Source organism: Homalodisca vitripennis, chromosome 2 (assembly GCF_021130785.1).
Source record: "Homalodisca vitripennis isolate AUS2020 chromosome 2, UT_GWSS_2.1, whole genome shotgun sequence".
Lineage (NCBI taxonomy): Eukaryota > Metazoa > Arthropoda > Insecta > Hemiptera > Cicadellidae > Homalodisca > Homalodisca vitripennis.
This window is the reverse complement of record NC_060208.1, coordinates 165,639,800-165,654,765: the sequence shown is the minus strand read 5'-3', so window position 1 is coordinate 165,654,765 and position 14,966 is coordinate 165,639,800. Positions and strand designations below refer to the sequence as shown.

Below are 14,966 nucleotides of genomic sequence, written 5' to 3'. Positions count from 1 at the left end.
TGGTAAAATGATAAAATATTACAGAAATGCAAACAAGCCCTCAACACAATAGTTCCCAGCTGGTAATGAACTAAAAATAAACTCATATAAGAGAGCCAGTCCAATATGAACCAGACTTTTCTTATATACATGTATAACTCATAGAAAAACACACAAACACCTCTAAACGTTTTCAATGTAGTCTCTTGCGTGCTGTACACAATTTTCCATTATTTTAGAAGCTTAAAGATCCCTTCTCTGAAGAAATTTTGAAGTTGAGTCATGATAAACTGTGCATATGTTCCTCAACATCTCAAGAGTCAACAAATTGTCTCCCTCCCACTGATTCTTCCAAGGATCCAAACTATAACTAGTCAAATGCCAACAAATGGCAGGGCTGTATGGAGGATGTTGTTTCAATGCGAGCACTCCAGTTTATACTTGTATCTCATGAAACTACTGTTGAGACCTAGCATTGAAAAGGACATCTCTCAAGGCTACACCACGTCCTTTCTTACTGTAGGAACATCTTTGATGTTTTTATAGGTACTCCCATTGCTGATCAACCTCTGAAGCAATTTCACCAACAGTACATCAAAGGTCAACTTTGATTAGGTTACAAATTGTATGGTTGTTTTCTATGATATTGGATCTCCACAATTTCTCTATTACCTTAAATTTTCCAATGAAACACTTGAGTTTTGAGCCTGAGGATGCAATTCCCAAAAAGTGCTTTAGAATGGGCCAATGTTTATTATGTTTTAACAATTTTCTTTGTTAAATACTGTATTTTAATATGTTATGCAACTAGTAATGTAATATCTAACAAACTTATGTTAGCACACAAGAAAATACTGAGAAAAACAGACCACCTAGCTGGTCCTCAACTTCTACTATATCAACCATGAAAATGCCAATCCGTCACTCCATTCATGATTAACTAAAGACACTAAATATGAAGTCTAATTTATACAGAACTCACTCTCATAATAAATATTGATGTCAAGTTTACATGTATATTGACAAGGTTAAAATAGCAGCATCAATAGAGTAATCAATATAGATAGGGACTGAATATATAAACAATTACTCATAATTAAAAACAGTTGCATAAAGACTTACAAATTTGTCTATTAAATAGTTCTTACAGTTTTACATCTATATACATGGTAGGAATATGCCACGCCACATGTCATATAACTGGCTTAACTGAGGTTGCTTTCAAAATTTCTTGTCTATAACTCATTTGACTCTTTAGATGTCCTGTGGAGCAGATAGAATGCTTTCGCAATCTAAGTGCTGTACGTAACACAGCTTGTAAAAACTCAGAAAAAAACACAAAATATTTAAACTGCAAATAAGCCAATAATAAATATTATGTGATTTAAATACATAGATGACTGTTATCTTTAGGAGCCAGGAATAAAACACTGATAATCATTACATACAAAAATTAAATAATTTGACTTTTGTGTGTGTGTTTTTTTTTATTAGAAGTATTGTAATATGTACTGAACAATGTTTAAATCCATTTAAACCAAAATATGATAACAATAACAACACTTAAAATAAACGCTATCTTTATGATGTAAATTGTTGATCACAAGTCAAAATTCTTACTTGAATATCTGCTCCCTGCTCACTTCCAATGTCACCAAATATAGAGAGAATTTTAATTTTAACAAAAGACTCTGTTTGTTGTTGATAATATTCTACCAGCTTCTTCACAGCGACAGCAACATCTTCCTCCTGAAAAATTATTGCTAAAATTAAACCATTATACTAAAATTACAAAATATTTTGTTCAGTTGTCATTGTTTACTTTTGGAGAGTGATTTTGTCTGTCTGTAAGTTAACCTTCTCGATTAAAAAAATGGAAATTAGAGAACTCAAACATTAAATTCTGTGCTTTGCTTCAAAAGTCACTGAGTGAGCCTAGTGAGTTGTTAATTCGTGCTTACAGAGACAAGGTTAAAAAGAATAGTCAAGGTTATAAATAGCACTAACTTTTTTGTGAAGGTCACAAAGCACTGAGAATGACCTCATAGTGGACAATCTTCAATTACAACAAGTGATGAAAACATTGAGCGAGGACGGCAAACTGTAAGAGCAAACAGCAGAAATTGTATTTGAGATCATTTGACCATGTGCATTGAATTTTTTTGTGAATGGTTCCTAAAGTGCTGACTGATGACCACAAAGAAAATCAAATGTTAATGGATGGTGAGTTAATTGATATGGGGGATAAAGATCCGGATAAAAAAAATAATTGTAATTGATGGCGAAAAATGGTGTTTGCTCTACGATTCTCAAACAAAATATCAGTCCTCTGTACAGGAAATGAAAACATCTCCAGGGAAAGAAAAGTTTTGCTTGGACAAAGGCAATAGGCAATAGACAATAGACAATAGACAATAGACAATATCTTTATTTTTGCATAATCTTGGAGATCAGCATGGCGTCACAACTGTTACAGAGAAATGAGAAAGTAGTATAGTATCGTCCGCGGGCTGTGAAACGAAGTCAGGTATAGTCTGGGAAGTCCTTCCATCTTAAATATTCTTCTATGGAGTAGAAAGGTCTTTTCAGCAGCCAGTCCTTTAGATGCCGCTTCAGCTGTTGGGGGTTGTGGTTCTTCATGTCATCTGGCAATAGGTTGAAGAACTTGGCTCCGGCGTAAGTGAGTTTCTTGCTGTAGAGTGTCAAGTGGTGGGGTGGCACGACAAAGTCTGTAGAGCTCCTTGTTCCGTACTTGTGGACATCTTGATTTCTGAGCTGCGAAGTTGAGATTGTGTGGAGGATGACTTCTTGTATGTAGATTGCCACAACGGTAAGCGAAATGTTATGCTGGAAGTTTTTGTTAACTACAAAAAGTTTAATTCACTATGAATTCATTCCTTAGGAATAAACAGTGTCCAAAGATCTTTAGGTGCTTAAGAGATGCCATTTGGAGGAAACGTCGTAAACAATGGGAAGGAAACTATTGATATTTGCTTCATGACTATGCTCCTGCACATCATTCATTGTTAGTGCGTAATTATCTAAACAAAAAAGTATTACTATGATAGAACATCTCCCTACTAACATGACCTGACACCAACCAATTTCTTCCCATTCCCACAGTTAAAAATGTTGTTGAAGGGAAAACTATTTGTAGATACTAAGGCTGTCAAGGAAATGGCAACGAAAACAATTAAGAACTTTCAGATAATGATTTTGAAAAGTGTTTTCAACATATGATACATTTGTAACTTTTTAACTTTGTTCAATAAATATATTTAAACCAGTTCCAGGAACTTTTTGACATTACATTGTATTAATAGTTTTAAATGAAAGACCTACATTAATTATTAATAATTTTAATATTTTATAACAATTTTAATTTGAAACCCTACTGGACACACCATATAAATAATTCTTATCCTAATTACGTGTTTCTAAAATATGGTTCAAAAATAAAAGTTTAAATTACATATTTTATATGTGAACATTGAGATATCTTAACATATACAAAATACAAATACTCATTACAGTATGAATATGTCACAAAATCTTCTAATAATTCATTACTTGTTTGCTCTTCTGTTGATAAATTAGATTTGAATATCGAGATTTGACACTTATGCTCAAACAACTTTACTGTTAATCAAGCAACTTTGTATGTTTGTGGTATTGTTATAAATTATTCTTATCCTAATTGTGTGTTTTTAAAATATGGTTTCTATTAACTTAATAAAGTTATCCCCTTCCCTAAGATGTGCATTACACTTCCAAAAAGTTTTCAAATACAATTAATTTTCTGCAGGCACGCCAAACATGATACCATATATACTATTCATTACTGAATGTACATTGGAATAATAATTCTTTCAACATTCATAAAAAAGTAATGTCCTTATTAACTCTAACATGCTTAAGTATTGCAACTCCACCGTTCCGAATTTGTTTCCTACTAATCGCTGAAATTTAAGATTAATTAATTACACAGGTATCCTTTATTTTGTCACCGCCTTGTCTAAGTTCAGTAAGAATCAATATATCAGGATCAATTGAGTCCAATAAGTGATTTAATCTGTCAATTCTATTGCTACCTCTGTCTGTATTTAGGATTGTTAGGGGTATATGCTACTAAATCAAATATGCATATATTAATAATGGTTTGTAATTACTGAGTGATTAATAGACCTCTGCAGAGGATGAAGAAATTATAAACTTTACATTACTTACAATAAACAATGACAACAAAATAAGAAAACATAGTCAAAATAAATAATAATTTCCAATTATTAATTAAAAATGTTATGGAAAATTATCTACAAAACGTATCTACAGTCAAACCTTGATATAAAAAACCTCAAGGGACTGGACAGAAAATTCGTTATATTGAGTATTTTGTTATAATGAGATTCATTATATTGAGGTTAGGTTAGGTACAATTTCGCTACATCGAGGTTCATAGATCATCGGTTTGGTTGTGTTAAAACGTTGTGAAATCGTATGCTGTACTGTATCTAAATAATGTGTAAAACGAAATAAAAATACATTTAATTTGGAACAATGAAACTTTATTTTTGTTTGTTTCAATTACAAATACGAAACAGAAAAACTGTAATACAGTAGCTATGTACTTTGAAAACACATTAAAAGAAAGTTGAAAAGCAAACATGACCTGAACAAAACTTAAAAAACTTACGCTACAGATAGTAAAAAATACAATAAAATAAAATACAGTACTCTTACTGTACAGTATTACTAAACTGAAAATTACGAATTTTTAAAGGTTAAATGGCCTAATCTGCATTTTATATTTCAATGGCATCATTATTGATGCTGTTTTCGCCCTGTTTGTTACAGAAAAGGTCAGTAATAGTAGTATGCCTACGTGATGTGACATTGATAATATCCAATTCAGTTATATATTTTACCACACTTTCACTCAAACCACACTTTTTTAAAAAAATACAATGGTTTCACGAGGCTCTTTTAAATTCGGGTCGGGCTTTACACAATCTGGTTCATCGTCATCTTCGGCAGCCACATTTTCGTCCAGAACAGAGGTCACAGAAGAAATTATGTCAGCGTCCGTCAACTCCCCACACACAGCCATGTCGTCATCAAAAGTAACAAAGTCTTTGAACTCTGCATCCTTCTCTAGCTCTGATGCTTCTTTGACTGTTTCCCAACCCTCCGCAGTGTCGATTTCTTGTGTAGGAGGCTGGTCTGAATTGTCCTCCTGAGTTGTGACAGTGAATGCACTCTTTTACTGTAGAAACAATTAGAAATTGTAGTTTCTGTAACTTCACCCCACGCTTTTGTGATAATCCACATGGCGTCTAAGACATTGATATTTAGGTAAACGGCTTTCCATGTCTCTAAGGAACTGTTGTACGACCTCTTTTCTATAATGTACTTTAAAACTTCGGATAATGCGCTGGTCAAGCGGTTGCTGTTTGGAGGAAGATACTCGACCTTAATGTTACTCAACCTAGGAAATGTTTCCATGAGCCGTGCAGTTATTAATGAAGATGAGAATTTTCTTATTTTTCTTATTCATATCTTTGTTAACACTTTGAAGCCATGCACTGAAAGCGGCACAATTCATCCAAGCCTTTGCATTCTCCATTTTAGTCAGAGGGAAGTTCATTCACATTTTTAAAACAACGTGTTTTTTTTCGCTTTTCCAATTACTAAAGGCTTTAATTTATGAGTCCCTGTGCAGTTTGCTCCAAGCATAACTGTTAAACGATGTTTACTATTTTTTCCACCATGGCATTTATTACCCTTAAATGGCAATATTTTGTCAGGTAAACATTTGAAAAACAATCCAGTTTCATCTGCGCCATAGATGTTTTCTGGTTCATATCCCTCGGTTAGCTCGGGAAGTTTATCTTTCCACTCAGTACGAACACCATCATCGACATTTGAAACTTTCAACGCACACTTTTCGAAAAATAAGTTCATTTCGTTTTTTAAAGTTTTGCAACCATCCATTGCTAGCTCGGAAGTTCTCGTGTCCCAGTTCAAAAGCAAACTGTTTGGCTTTTTCTTGAAGTATAGGTCCACTTATTGCAATATTTTTGTCTCGGCACTGCTCCAACCATTTAAGCACACACTCGTCTACGTCCTTCAGCTCAAACGACTTTACCTTTCTGATTTTAGAACACAGTACACTTCCGTCATTGAACATCTCTTTCTTTTTTTAAATTGTATCAAAAGTGCTGGGCGGAATGCCAAATTCTTTTGCGATGTCCAATTTTTTTTGTCGGATTGTCTTCAACGCATTTGATAATTTTTCGTTTACACTCTACGCTTAGTACTTATTGTTATTGGCATCCATCATTACTAAACTACACTGTAACTGAATTCCTAAGCACCGCACAATCCAAAATTTCCACCACAACTGAATAAACTCGTCTAGCAATTCAGACCGGCTTTCATGTCAAGACACGATTGTTTGTTTGTTGCCGTTGTGACGTTTGTTTACGTTCGTTATAACAAGGTGCAGTTGTGGAAAACTCGTTATATATAGAGATGAATTTCGCTACAAAAGGTTCTAACAACAAAAAATTCACTATACCGAGGGTGATTTATTTTTTCCAGGATTACTAAAAATTCGTTATATCGAGGTTTTGAGTATGCTTTATTTGTTATGTACAGGTGAAATTTGCATTGATTCTTATGGAGACTTCTAGGGGATTTAAAAAATTCATTATATCAAGGAATTTATTATATTCAGGTTCGTTATATTGAGGTTTGACTGTAGTACAATTTAGCACTAAAAAACACAAGTCGAAGCATTTGGGATTGATTGTTGCCATTCAAAATTCTAATCAAAGAATAAGAATCATAGTGTATATGTGTGTGTGTGTGTGTGTGTGTCAGTCTCGGTAGTGATGGCACTTTTCGAGGTAGTTTGGAGCATTAGTCATAGCGACCCTTGCTCTAAAAATATTAAGTAGGTAAATAATTTTGTAATGCTCAGACTAGGCAAGCAAAAGAGCCTGGTTGGTCGAACGTGTAAGCAGGATTTACTAAAGTGTTTATTAATTCTCTTATCAAAATCAAATCAAAATCAAAATCCTTTATTGCTCAAAATAACATTTTCATGCATTAGCAACGTCATTAAAGTATACACACAGGGCTAGCTTAACTAACTTATACAGTGTTACATGTTATGCTAAGTATACATCAAAGAAAAAAAAACAAAACTATATTTAGTCTACTATTTACAATTTATGCAAAAAAATCCTGGACACTGTAAAAGGAACTGTCGATGAGGAAACTGTTTTAAGTTATTTTTGAACAAGGTTAAAGAACAATCCACCTTTAAAGCATCTGGAAGTGAGTTGAAAAGTTTAATGCAGTTGTAAGTTACGTGTTTTTGAAAAAAAGAAGTAGAATGTTGTGGAACTGGAATGTTAAGCCGGGTTCTAAGTGAATAATCTGAATTGGTGTTAGCTAGTGTCATAAAGTATTCATTCTTTTTAAAAAAAACTAAAGATTCATAAATAAATATGCTTGGGAAAGTAAGAATGTTGTTGTTTTTAAATACATTTTCTACAAGATTGATGCCTACTTAGCCCAAAAAATAATCCGCAAAGCTTGCTTCTGCAATTTAAAAATGAAATTGGTTCTGCAGTTCCTTCCCCAAATGGGAACTGCGTAAACAAGATGAGAATAAAAGCAGCCATAGTACAAAGTTAGTAGTAGTTGTGAATTAGCGAAAGAAGCCAATTTTCTCAGTGCAAAAACAAACACGAAACTTAATTTTTTTACTATTTTATTGATATGCAATTCAAATGTCAGGTTGCAGTCAAGTTGAAGACCTAAAAAGCTCACTGAGTCCACACATGATACCATGCACTCCCCTAGCATTACCTGTAAGTTGTCCACAAAACTACGTCTAAGTGTGAAATTCAGAATATGGGTCTTGTCTGTGTTCACAATCATGCCATTTGAGGTAAACCATTGAAGAAGGAGCATTGGATTCAACAAAACCATTGATCTCTAAATCCACTTGATTGTGAGCTGTGACCAAAAGAGATGTATCATCGGCAAAAATACAAAGATCTGACTTTTTGGTGCAATGTCTAATATCGTTAATAAATACCAAGAAGAGAAGAGGACCTAACACGGAACCCTTGGGGGACTCCCATTTTTAATGACCAGATCAATAGAACACTTTCTTCTTAAAATACCCTGGCTGTCCACAAAACTGATTTCAACTCGCTGAGATCGACCGCAAAGATACGATGCTATCCAATCATGAGCTTCACCTCTGACGCCCAGCCTCTGTAGTTTACTTAACAGTAAACGAATGGTCAACTAAATCAAACGCTTTGCTTAAATCGACGAAAAGGCCCATAGCACACATTTTTTTATCCAGAGCAGCAACTACTTTGTCAATAAAAACAGAAACATTGCGTCAAGAGTACCTTTTTGTTTTTGAAACCCAAACTGATTACGGAACAAAATATTGTGCTTGTCAAAGTGTGATAAAAGTCTAATTGAAAAAATTTTTTCAAACACCTTTGAAAATGTGGAGAGAATTGAGATCGGCCTATAGTTGTTACACTGCTCATTGCTAGCCTTTTTATAAAGAGGCTTTACAATCGCAACTTTTAGAAGTGAAGGAAATGAACCAGACAATAAAGAAAAATTTATCAAATGAACTAGTGGCTTTGTAAGTAAAATCTATACATTGCTTCAGAAGTTTGGACGATACTTCGTCAAAACCTACAGAACTACTTGGCTTTAAGGATAGAACAACATTCTTTAAACTCAGTCTCATCAGTAGGGAACAGAAACAGCGAAGAAACTCACTGAAAGTTTGTTAGACAAAAGATCCTGAGCCATGCTGGTCTTAGCATTTAACTTCTCCCCCAGGCTTACAAAATAGTCATTAAAGACATTTGCCTTAACAAAAGGTTCATCCACAGGAGTTCCAGTTGAATCCAAGATTCTTCCAATTAAGTTCGTTTTTGAACTACTTCGATTCGTATTTTCATTTATGATGCTCCACATCGCTTTAGGTTTGGATTGAGCATTTAGAACATACCCTAAAACCTTCTCAGATTTGGCTGAACGAACTGAAGCTCTAAAATCTTTCTTTAGTTTTAAATAAAACCTGCCTTCTATGGTCAAGATAATCAAGATCTCTGGTCTGTCTGTGTAAAGATAACAGCTGCCGTCTTACGCTCAATAAACTGTCATCAAGAACAATCTTACATGTAGGCTTTCGTTTAATAATTTTTTTCCTGCGAACAGGAAACGCCAAATCCATATAGTATAGCAAAATTGAAGAAAAAGGCCTTATACTTACCGTCAAGTGTTGTCGAAGAAAAAAACATCGTCCCAAGTTTCATTATTTAAAAAAATTACTAAATGTGGACACATTGATGGCACTAAAAATCGCGCTCAAGCTTAAACTTAACCTCAGAAGATGCATCACAATCAAGAGCCAGAGACAATTCTACTTTTTGAGCCTTATGATCTGAAATTTCAGTTTCTAAAAAACATAGTGTGTATCAGGGATGGAGCGATATCAGTGTAAACATGATCAAGAATTGATTTAGATCCTTTAAACTCTCGGGTAAAAACATGCACTGTGTTTCTTAAGTTAAAAGAACTCATCAAGCTTAGAATTTTTATTAGTAACCAGAGTAGATTCAGCTACATTTACATTGAAATCTCCCAAAACAATTGTAGAGCAATTCTCCCCGACGATCCTGGATAAACAACTGTATGTAAGATCATAAAATTTATCAAAAGCACTCCCATCTGGAGAAGGAGGCCTTAAGTTATTAATCAATTTAGCATGTATAAAATGATGAAATTGTTGGAAAATTTTTATTTTATTTTGTTTACCACTCCAGGACACATTTTACTCATACAGCTCTGAAGGAATAGGTTGACATGTTAGGTCTGAATGGAATCATCTGAAGATAGGACATACAATAAGACATTAAATCATAACTAGAGACAAATAATAAAAGTAGACTGGTAGACGATTATATGAATGATTGTATTAGTATTGTATGGTAAATTTAAACGATTCTTGTTGAAATTTGAGGCCGGCGAGAACAGCGACTATAGTTTAATCTAACGGATCTATTCTGTAAACAAACTGTGAAGTGAAGGACGTAGGAGGTAAGAGAGTCGGTGTGTGAGACCGACAAAGGATAAGGCCCAGGCAAGGGATGAGGAAGTGCAGAGTAGACGAGATGACACAGCACAGCGCAATCTAGAGTAGGCTGTCAATAATACAATAACTTGGGTTATACTGAGTCCACACACTTTTCCCGTATGGATTAGCAGTCTATTTCTATTATTGGTCTCTCTATAACCTATAGACCCTAAAGTTTTACAGAGTATTTCGCTTACCCTGTACTCTTAAGCCATTCATGGCGAGTTTAAGATACTAAAAATTAATTTTGAAAGCATGTGCAATAAACTCATGTGATTTCAAAATATTTAGGAATCTTTGTTTTAAATTATGTCACTTCTATTTTTATAAGTGATGTCCAGTTTTTTGCTTGATGGTGAATTGTAATAATAAGGCATGCCTTGTACTTTTGCGCTATATTTGATAAAACAACATCAGTAGGAAGAGGTAGAAGGAACTGGACTTTTCCTCATGATCTCTTTCTTCCATAATAAATATAATACATAATAAAGATTGAAAGAAATAGTAAAAAAAATGTATTAAATAAAATCTCTAATATAATTCTGATTGCAAATGTCTAGCTATAAATTCAACTCTTTATAATTGCAACTTTTATTTGTGTATTAATGTTGAAATAAATCTTATGCTACCTTCCAATTGCATAAGGACCATATCATTCTGAAATAGAAAGAAATAGCATAAAGTAACTTGAACATTGACAAGATCCTATACCCAATAATACTCTGTAATTATTGAACTTATTAAAAGACACATTTCTTGAATTGAAATATAAAGTAGATGACAGATCAGCACCATGTAACTAATACAAAAAAGACATAATATGATCATTTTCATACCCACATAAATTGTTAAAACTTCAACAGTTAGGTAAAGAAGGAATTGAACAATGATGGACATAAAACATACGATTCTAATTAAATAACGCCATTTAGAGTGGATGACTTACTGCTAAATGTGGTGTGTCAGAAATTCTCAGTAACAATTGGAAAGCTTCATTACTAGACCTCTGTTTTTCCAAAAGCCCAATTAATACAGAGGCTGCTGAAGTATCAGACCACTTCTTCTTCACTAATCGAAGTTTTTTAAATGGTTTCACAGGTTGCTCCTGAAACAAAAAAGAGTAAACTTATAGATTCACATTGAAATTTTACTAATTGATCACTTACAGCAGTCATAGGTATTTTTACAGAACTAGGTTTTATATTAGGAATAACTTCACAGTCCACCATGTTTACATAGTTATCATTAAATAGGTTACTAAAAAGACAAGGGTTTTTGTGAGCTTTGTAATTAATTTAAATCTTTTCATGACTTTATGTTCAGTAATTTTATTATTATAATGAGAGTTGATTAAGTTCCATGTTATTTTAGAAATATATTATGAATTAGTAATTTTATCATCAACACATTTCTATTTTACTTTTAGCACATTACTTTTTATTGTTTTCTTTAACTCCTTTGAATTTAAACAGTTATTTGTCTTTAGTCATTCTTGCTAAATTATTGATGGGTAGACTTTAATAAAAGGCCTACACTCGTTATTCAGTTGTTTTAACGAATTGTTCAATGTTTTTATCCGAAGGCATAATTCGATATTACAATTTATTTAACTTAGCATATGATTCCACCTTATTACTTACTTATAGCAGTTTTAATGTAAACAATATACAGCAAGAAGTAACTAATATTTTGAGACTAAAAATGGCGATGAATATGAGGAAAATTTATGAGATATTTCTCACAAGTGACGAGATTAGTTTAAGTGGCTTCAACATGTACGTCTGGCTCCTGGTAACCCATGGGGAGAATTCTTTCCTCCATTTCACAAAAACTGTTACCCATTGCTATCAAGCTGGGCAAGTTATAAATATTGTAAGGGTTCTTTGATCTGTAAGTCTAGGTCTTAGTTGGTTTTGTTGTTTTGTAATGTTAGTGTTAAATTTATCTTTTTAAAATTGTAATAAACGAGATTCTTCTTGTTACGGTAATTTATTAAACTCTTATTGTGTACGGTTTTTTATACAAAGTTGTATAATATATCGAACAATTCGACAAAACAACCGAATAACAAGTGTACTTATTAAAGTCTCCCCTTATTAATTTCTATGATTTTTGTCCTTTCACACTCAGTCTCATAATTATGCCATTGATCTAGGCTATCTTATTTATATACATCTAGTTCTTACCAGAGGGAATCATGAGTTAAAATAATACATAAAAATATTGTAAAAAATATATTTACGTACAATAAGATGGTGCAAAAAAAGAAACATCCCTAGAAAAAGTACCTAAATTTAAGCTCTGATCAGGTGAGAGCTTGTAATGTTAACTTGAACTTTTTTATTTATAATATAGAGTTCGAAACTCACGAATATCAATGATTCGATATTCATGAATATAATTGGTTTGTGTATATCAATTTGACTGTAATGGTGGCGGCCTATTATACTATAAACCATTGATTTTACTGTATGAAAAAAACAATAAAATATATGTATGTTATGTTGTTTTTACAACAAAATGATACTAATAAATATATTAGCATTAGTATTAATTTTATTTATAGCATAGCATACCTGAATAACTTGACTATACTCAGCTAAAGCTCTTTTCTTTAAGACTGCAGCCATTCTTAAAACAAGATGATTAATTTCAACTATTCAAACACCTATGTTACAAGAATAAGACATCACAAGACACAAATACAAGATATATGAATATTAGCCTTTTGAAATAAGTTGTCACATTGATTTAGATAAACAAAGTCTTCAAAATTAAACAACGGCTTATAATCTAGGTGGTAGTATGGTAATAAACATACAACAGCTCTTGTTTTAACATTAAAAATTGATCTTAGTTCATGACGTTTTCATGTTTGGCAACACAAAATTTTGAGAGGTTAGGTTAAGTACAGTCCTATTTTCATTTTCTCTAATTTCATAGTTGCGGGCTTTGGCTTTTTACCATGTTGTCTTACTGTTCTCTATTATATGATGGCTTTGAAATTTCGAATAGATTCTTTTCGCAGCAATCTTTTACTGTCTATAGAGTACTTGGAGTACTCATAAGATCATTTGTCCAGTCCTTTATTTGTTTAAAATATATTATTGCAGATTGACAATTTAGAAGGATAATAGGATACGGACATTTTCCATTGTTATACGTTACAAAAACATTTTGGTGTGTTGTATTAGGGGGTTTGACACCAGAAGAAGAGAGTCCATTCCAATTCTGAAAATGTAAAGGTACACTTTTTGTAACATATGAAGACAGCAAATGTTAACCAGTCCTTTCTACAGTCAAAGATTCAATCCCAATATACAAACAATACAAATATAATAGTTAAGAGATTCACTGGGTAGAGTACGATAAGAGGATTCGGTTTTTTATATAGAAATTATCAAACCATTTTTAATTATTATGCCAATCGATATAATCAACCAATATTAATGAATTTGAACAATAAGTAAATCATCTGCACCAACTGTACACACATTTTCATATTCTAAACACAATTTGTTCTATAATTAACTTCTTTAGAATAAAATAAAATAGTTAAATTCAGAAAACTATACAAAGTAACATTAAAAAATGATTTACTGTGTCTTTATCGGTTTCTAGTTGTTTCCCCCTTATTCTGTTTGATAAGATCCTCGCACAGGCCAGTGGCCCATGAGGACTGGCAGAATAAGACTTAAAAGGGGATCGGCTTCTCCTTTAAAAAAATCAATACATTAGTTCAAGAAAATATATTACTAATATCAATCTAATTGTCTTGATTGTTATGACTAGGTCCTGGCTCCCATTGAGGACGGGTTTTAATAGAAAATAAATCGTCAGCAGCATTTATAGATCTTATCATAGTTAATGACGCAGTATTCAAGTAGAGCCTTCTTTTTTAAGTTCTTTAAACGCTTCCAAATCCGTATCCTTTACTCCTGCCGAGGCCTTCCTCAGGGCTCGCTTTTGACTCCTGTACTATCCAACGTGCATACTATAGATATTTATGATACTGTATCCAGAGAGATACTAATACTGTAAAAAAATATCGGTGTACAACTAGCTGTATAGATGGTCATGAGATCGGTCGGTGGCGCTCTTATGCTACTATCATTGATTGGCCCTGAGTTATATATATTGGGACTCTTCCCGAAATCATTTCCACTCCTAAATGACCTATCTTGCAGAACCTGCTCCGGGCCGAAACTCAAATAATGTCCTGTAAACCTCCCATTCATACAGATTTCCAGTTATTCTCAAAAAATTTTTCACCAAATGCTAACTCAGCTTTCTTCTGGGACTCAACAAAGAACAGAAAAAGTTTCTGATTTCCGATCGAACATCTACATTTTTAGTGCGGACCTTCCTACAAAGGATTGGATCCTTTTTGAACCTATTTGGAACTGGAATGGTAGCTGCAGTTCATGAAAATCCAGATGGGAAATGACTCTTGATACGTCATGTAATTGTCAAGTGGGTAGCACATTGTCAATAATTGTACCTTGTGCTCCTTTCCAGGAACGGGAAGTTCAGCTAGTCTTCCCTCTTCACAGCCTGGAGGGCCCTCAGGTCGAATGGCTTCGTGGTATGCGTTTTACTCTGTGACGAAAGATTAATAAATACATTCCTTTTAAGCTTTGTTTATTTACTAATATTTATCTTCTAATAATATTGTAATTCAAAGACAAACTTAACTTTAAGGGAAGTTTTTATTTTTCGTTTTCATTTTATTCATTAGACGGGAGAAATATGAAAATTACAGGTTTTAGTCAGGGTAAACGGTCTTAAGAACTGTGGGAAC

General features: G+C 33.2%; 1 protein-coding gene across 1 annotated transcript in view; it reads right to left on the bottom strand.

The window, feature by feature from the left end:
* The window catches only part of LOC124354994 (integrator complex subunit 4), a 38,749-nt gene extending 25,677 nt beyond the window's left edge, over positions 1–13,072 (bottom strand). The window contains exons 1-4 of the mRNA XM_046805847.1: positions 12,942–13,072; positions 12,742–12,905; positions 11,112–11,270; positions 1,600–1,728 (exon numbers count right to left, since the gene is read on the bottom strand). Of these exons, the coding sequence (XP_046661803.1) occupies positions 1,600–1,728; positions 11,112–11,270; positions 12,742–12,795 (342 nt within the window). The 5' untranslated portion in view covers positions 12,796–12,905; positions 12,942–13,072. The remainder of the gene's footprint in view (positions 1–1,599; positions 1,729–11,111; positions 11,271–12,741; positions 12,906–12,941) is intronic.
* Positions 13,073–14,966: the final 1,894 nt, after the last annotated feature.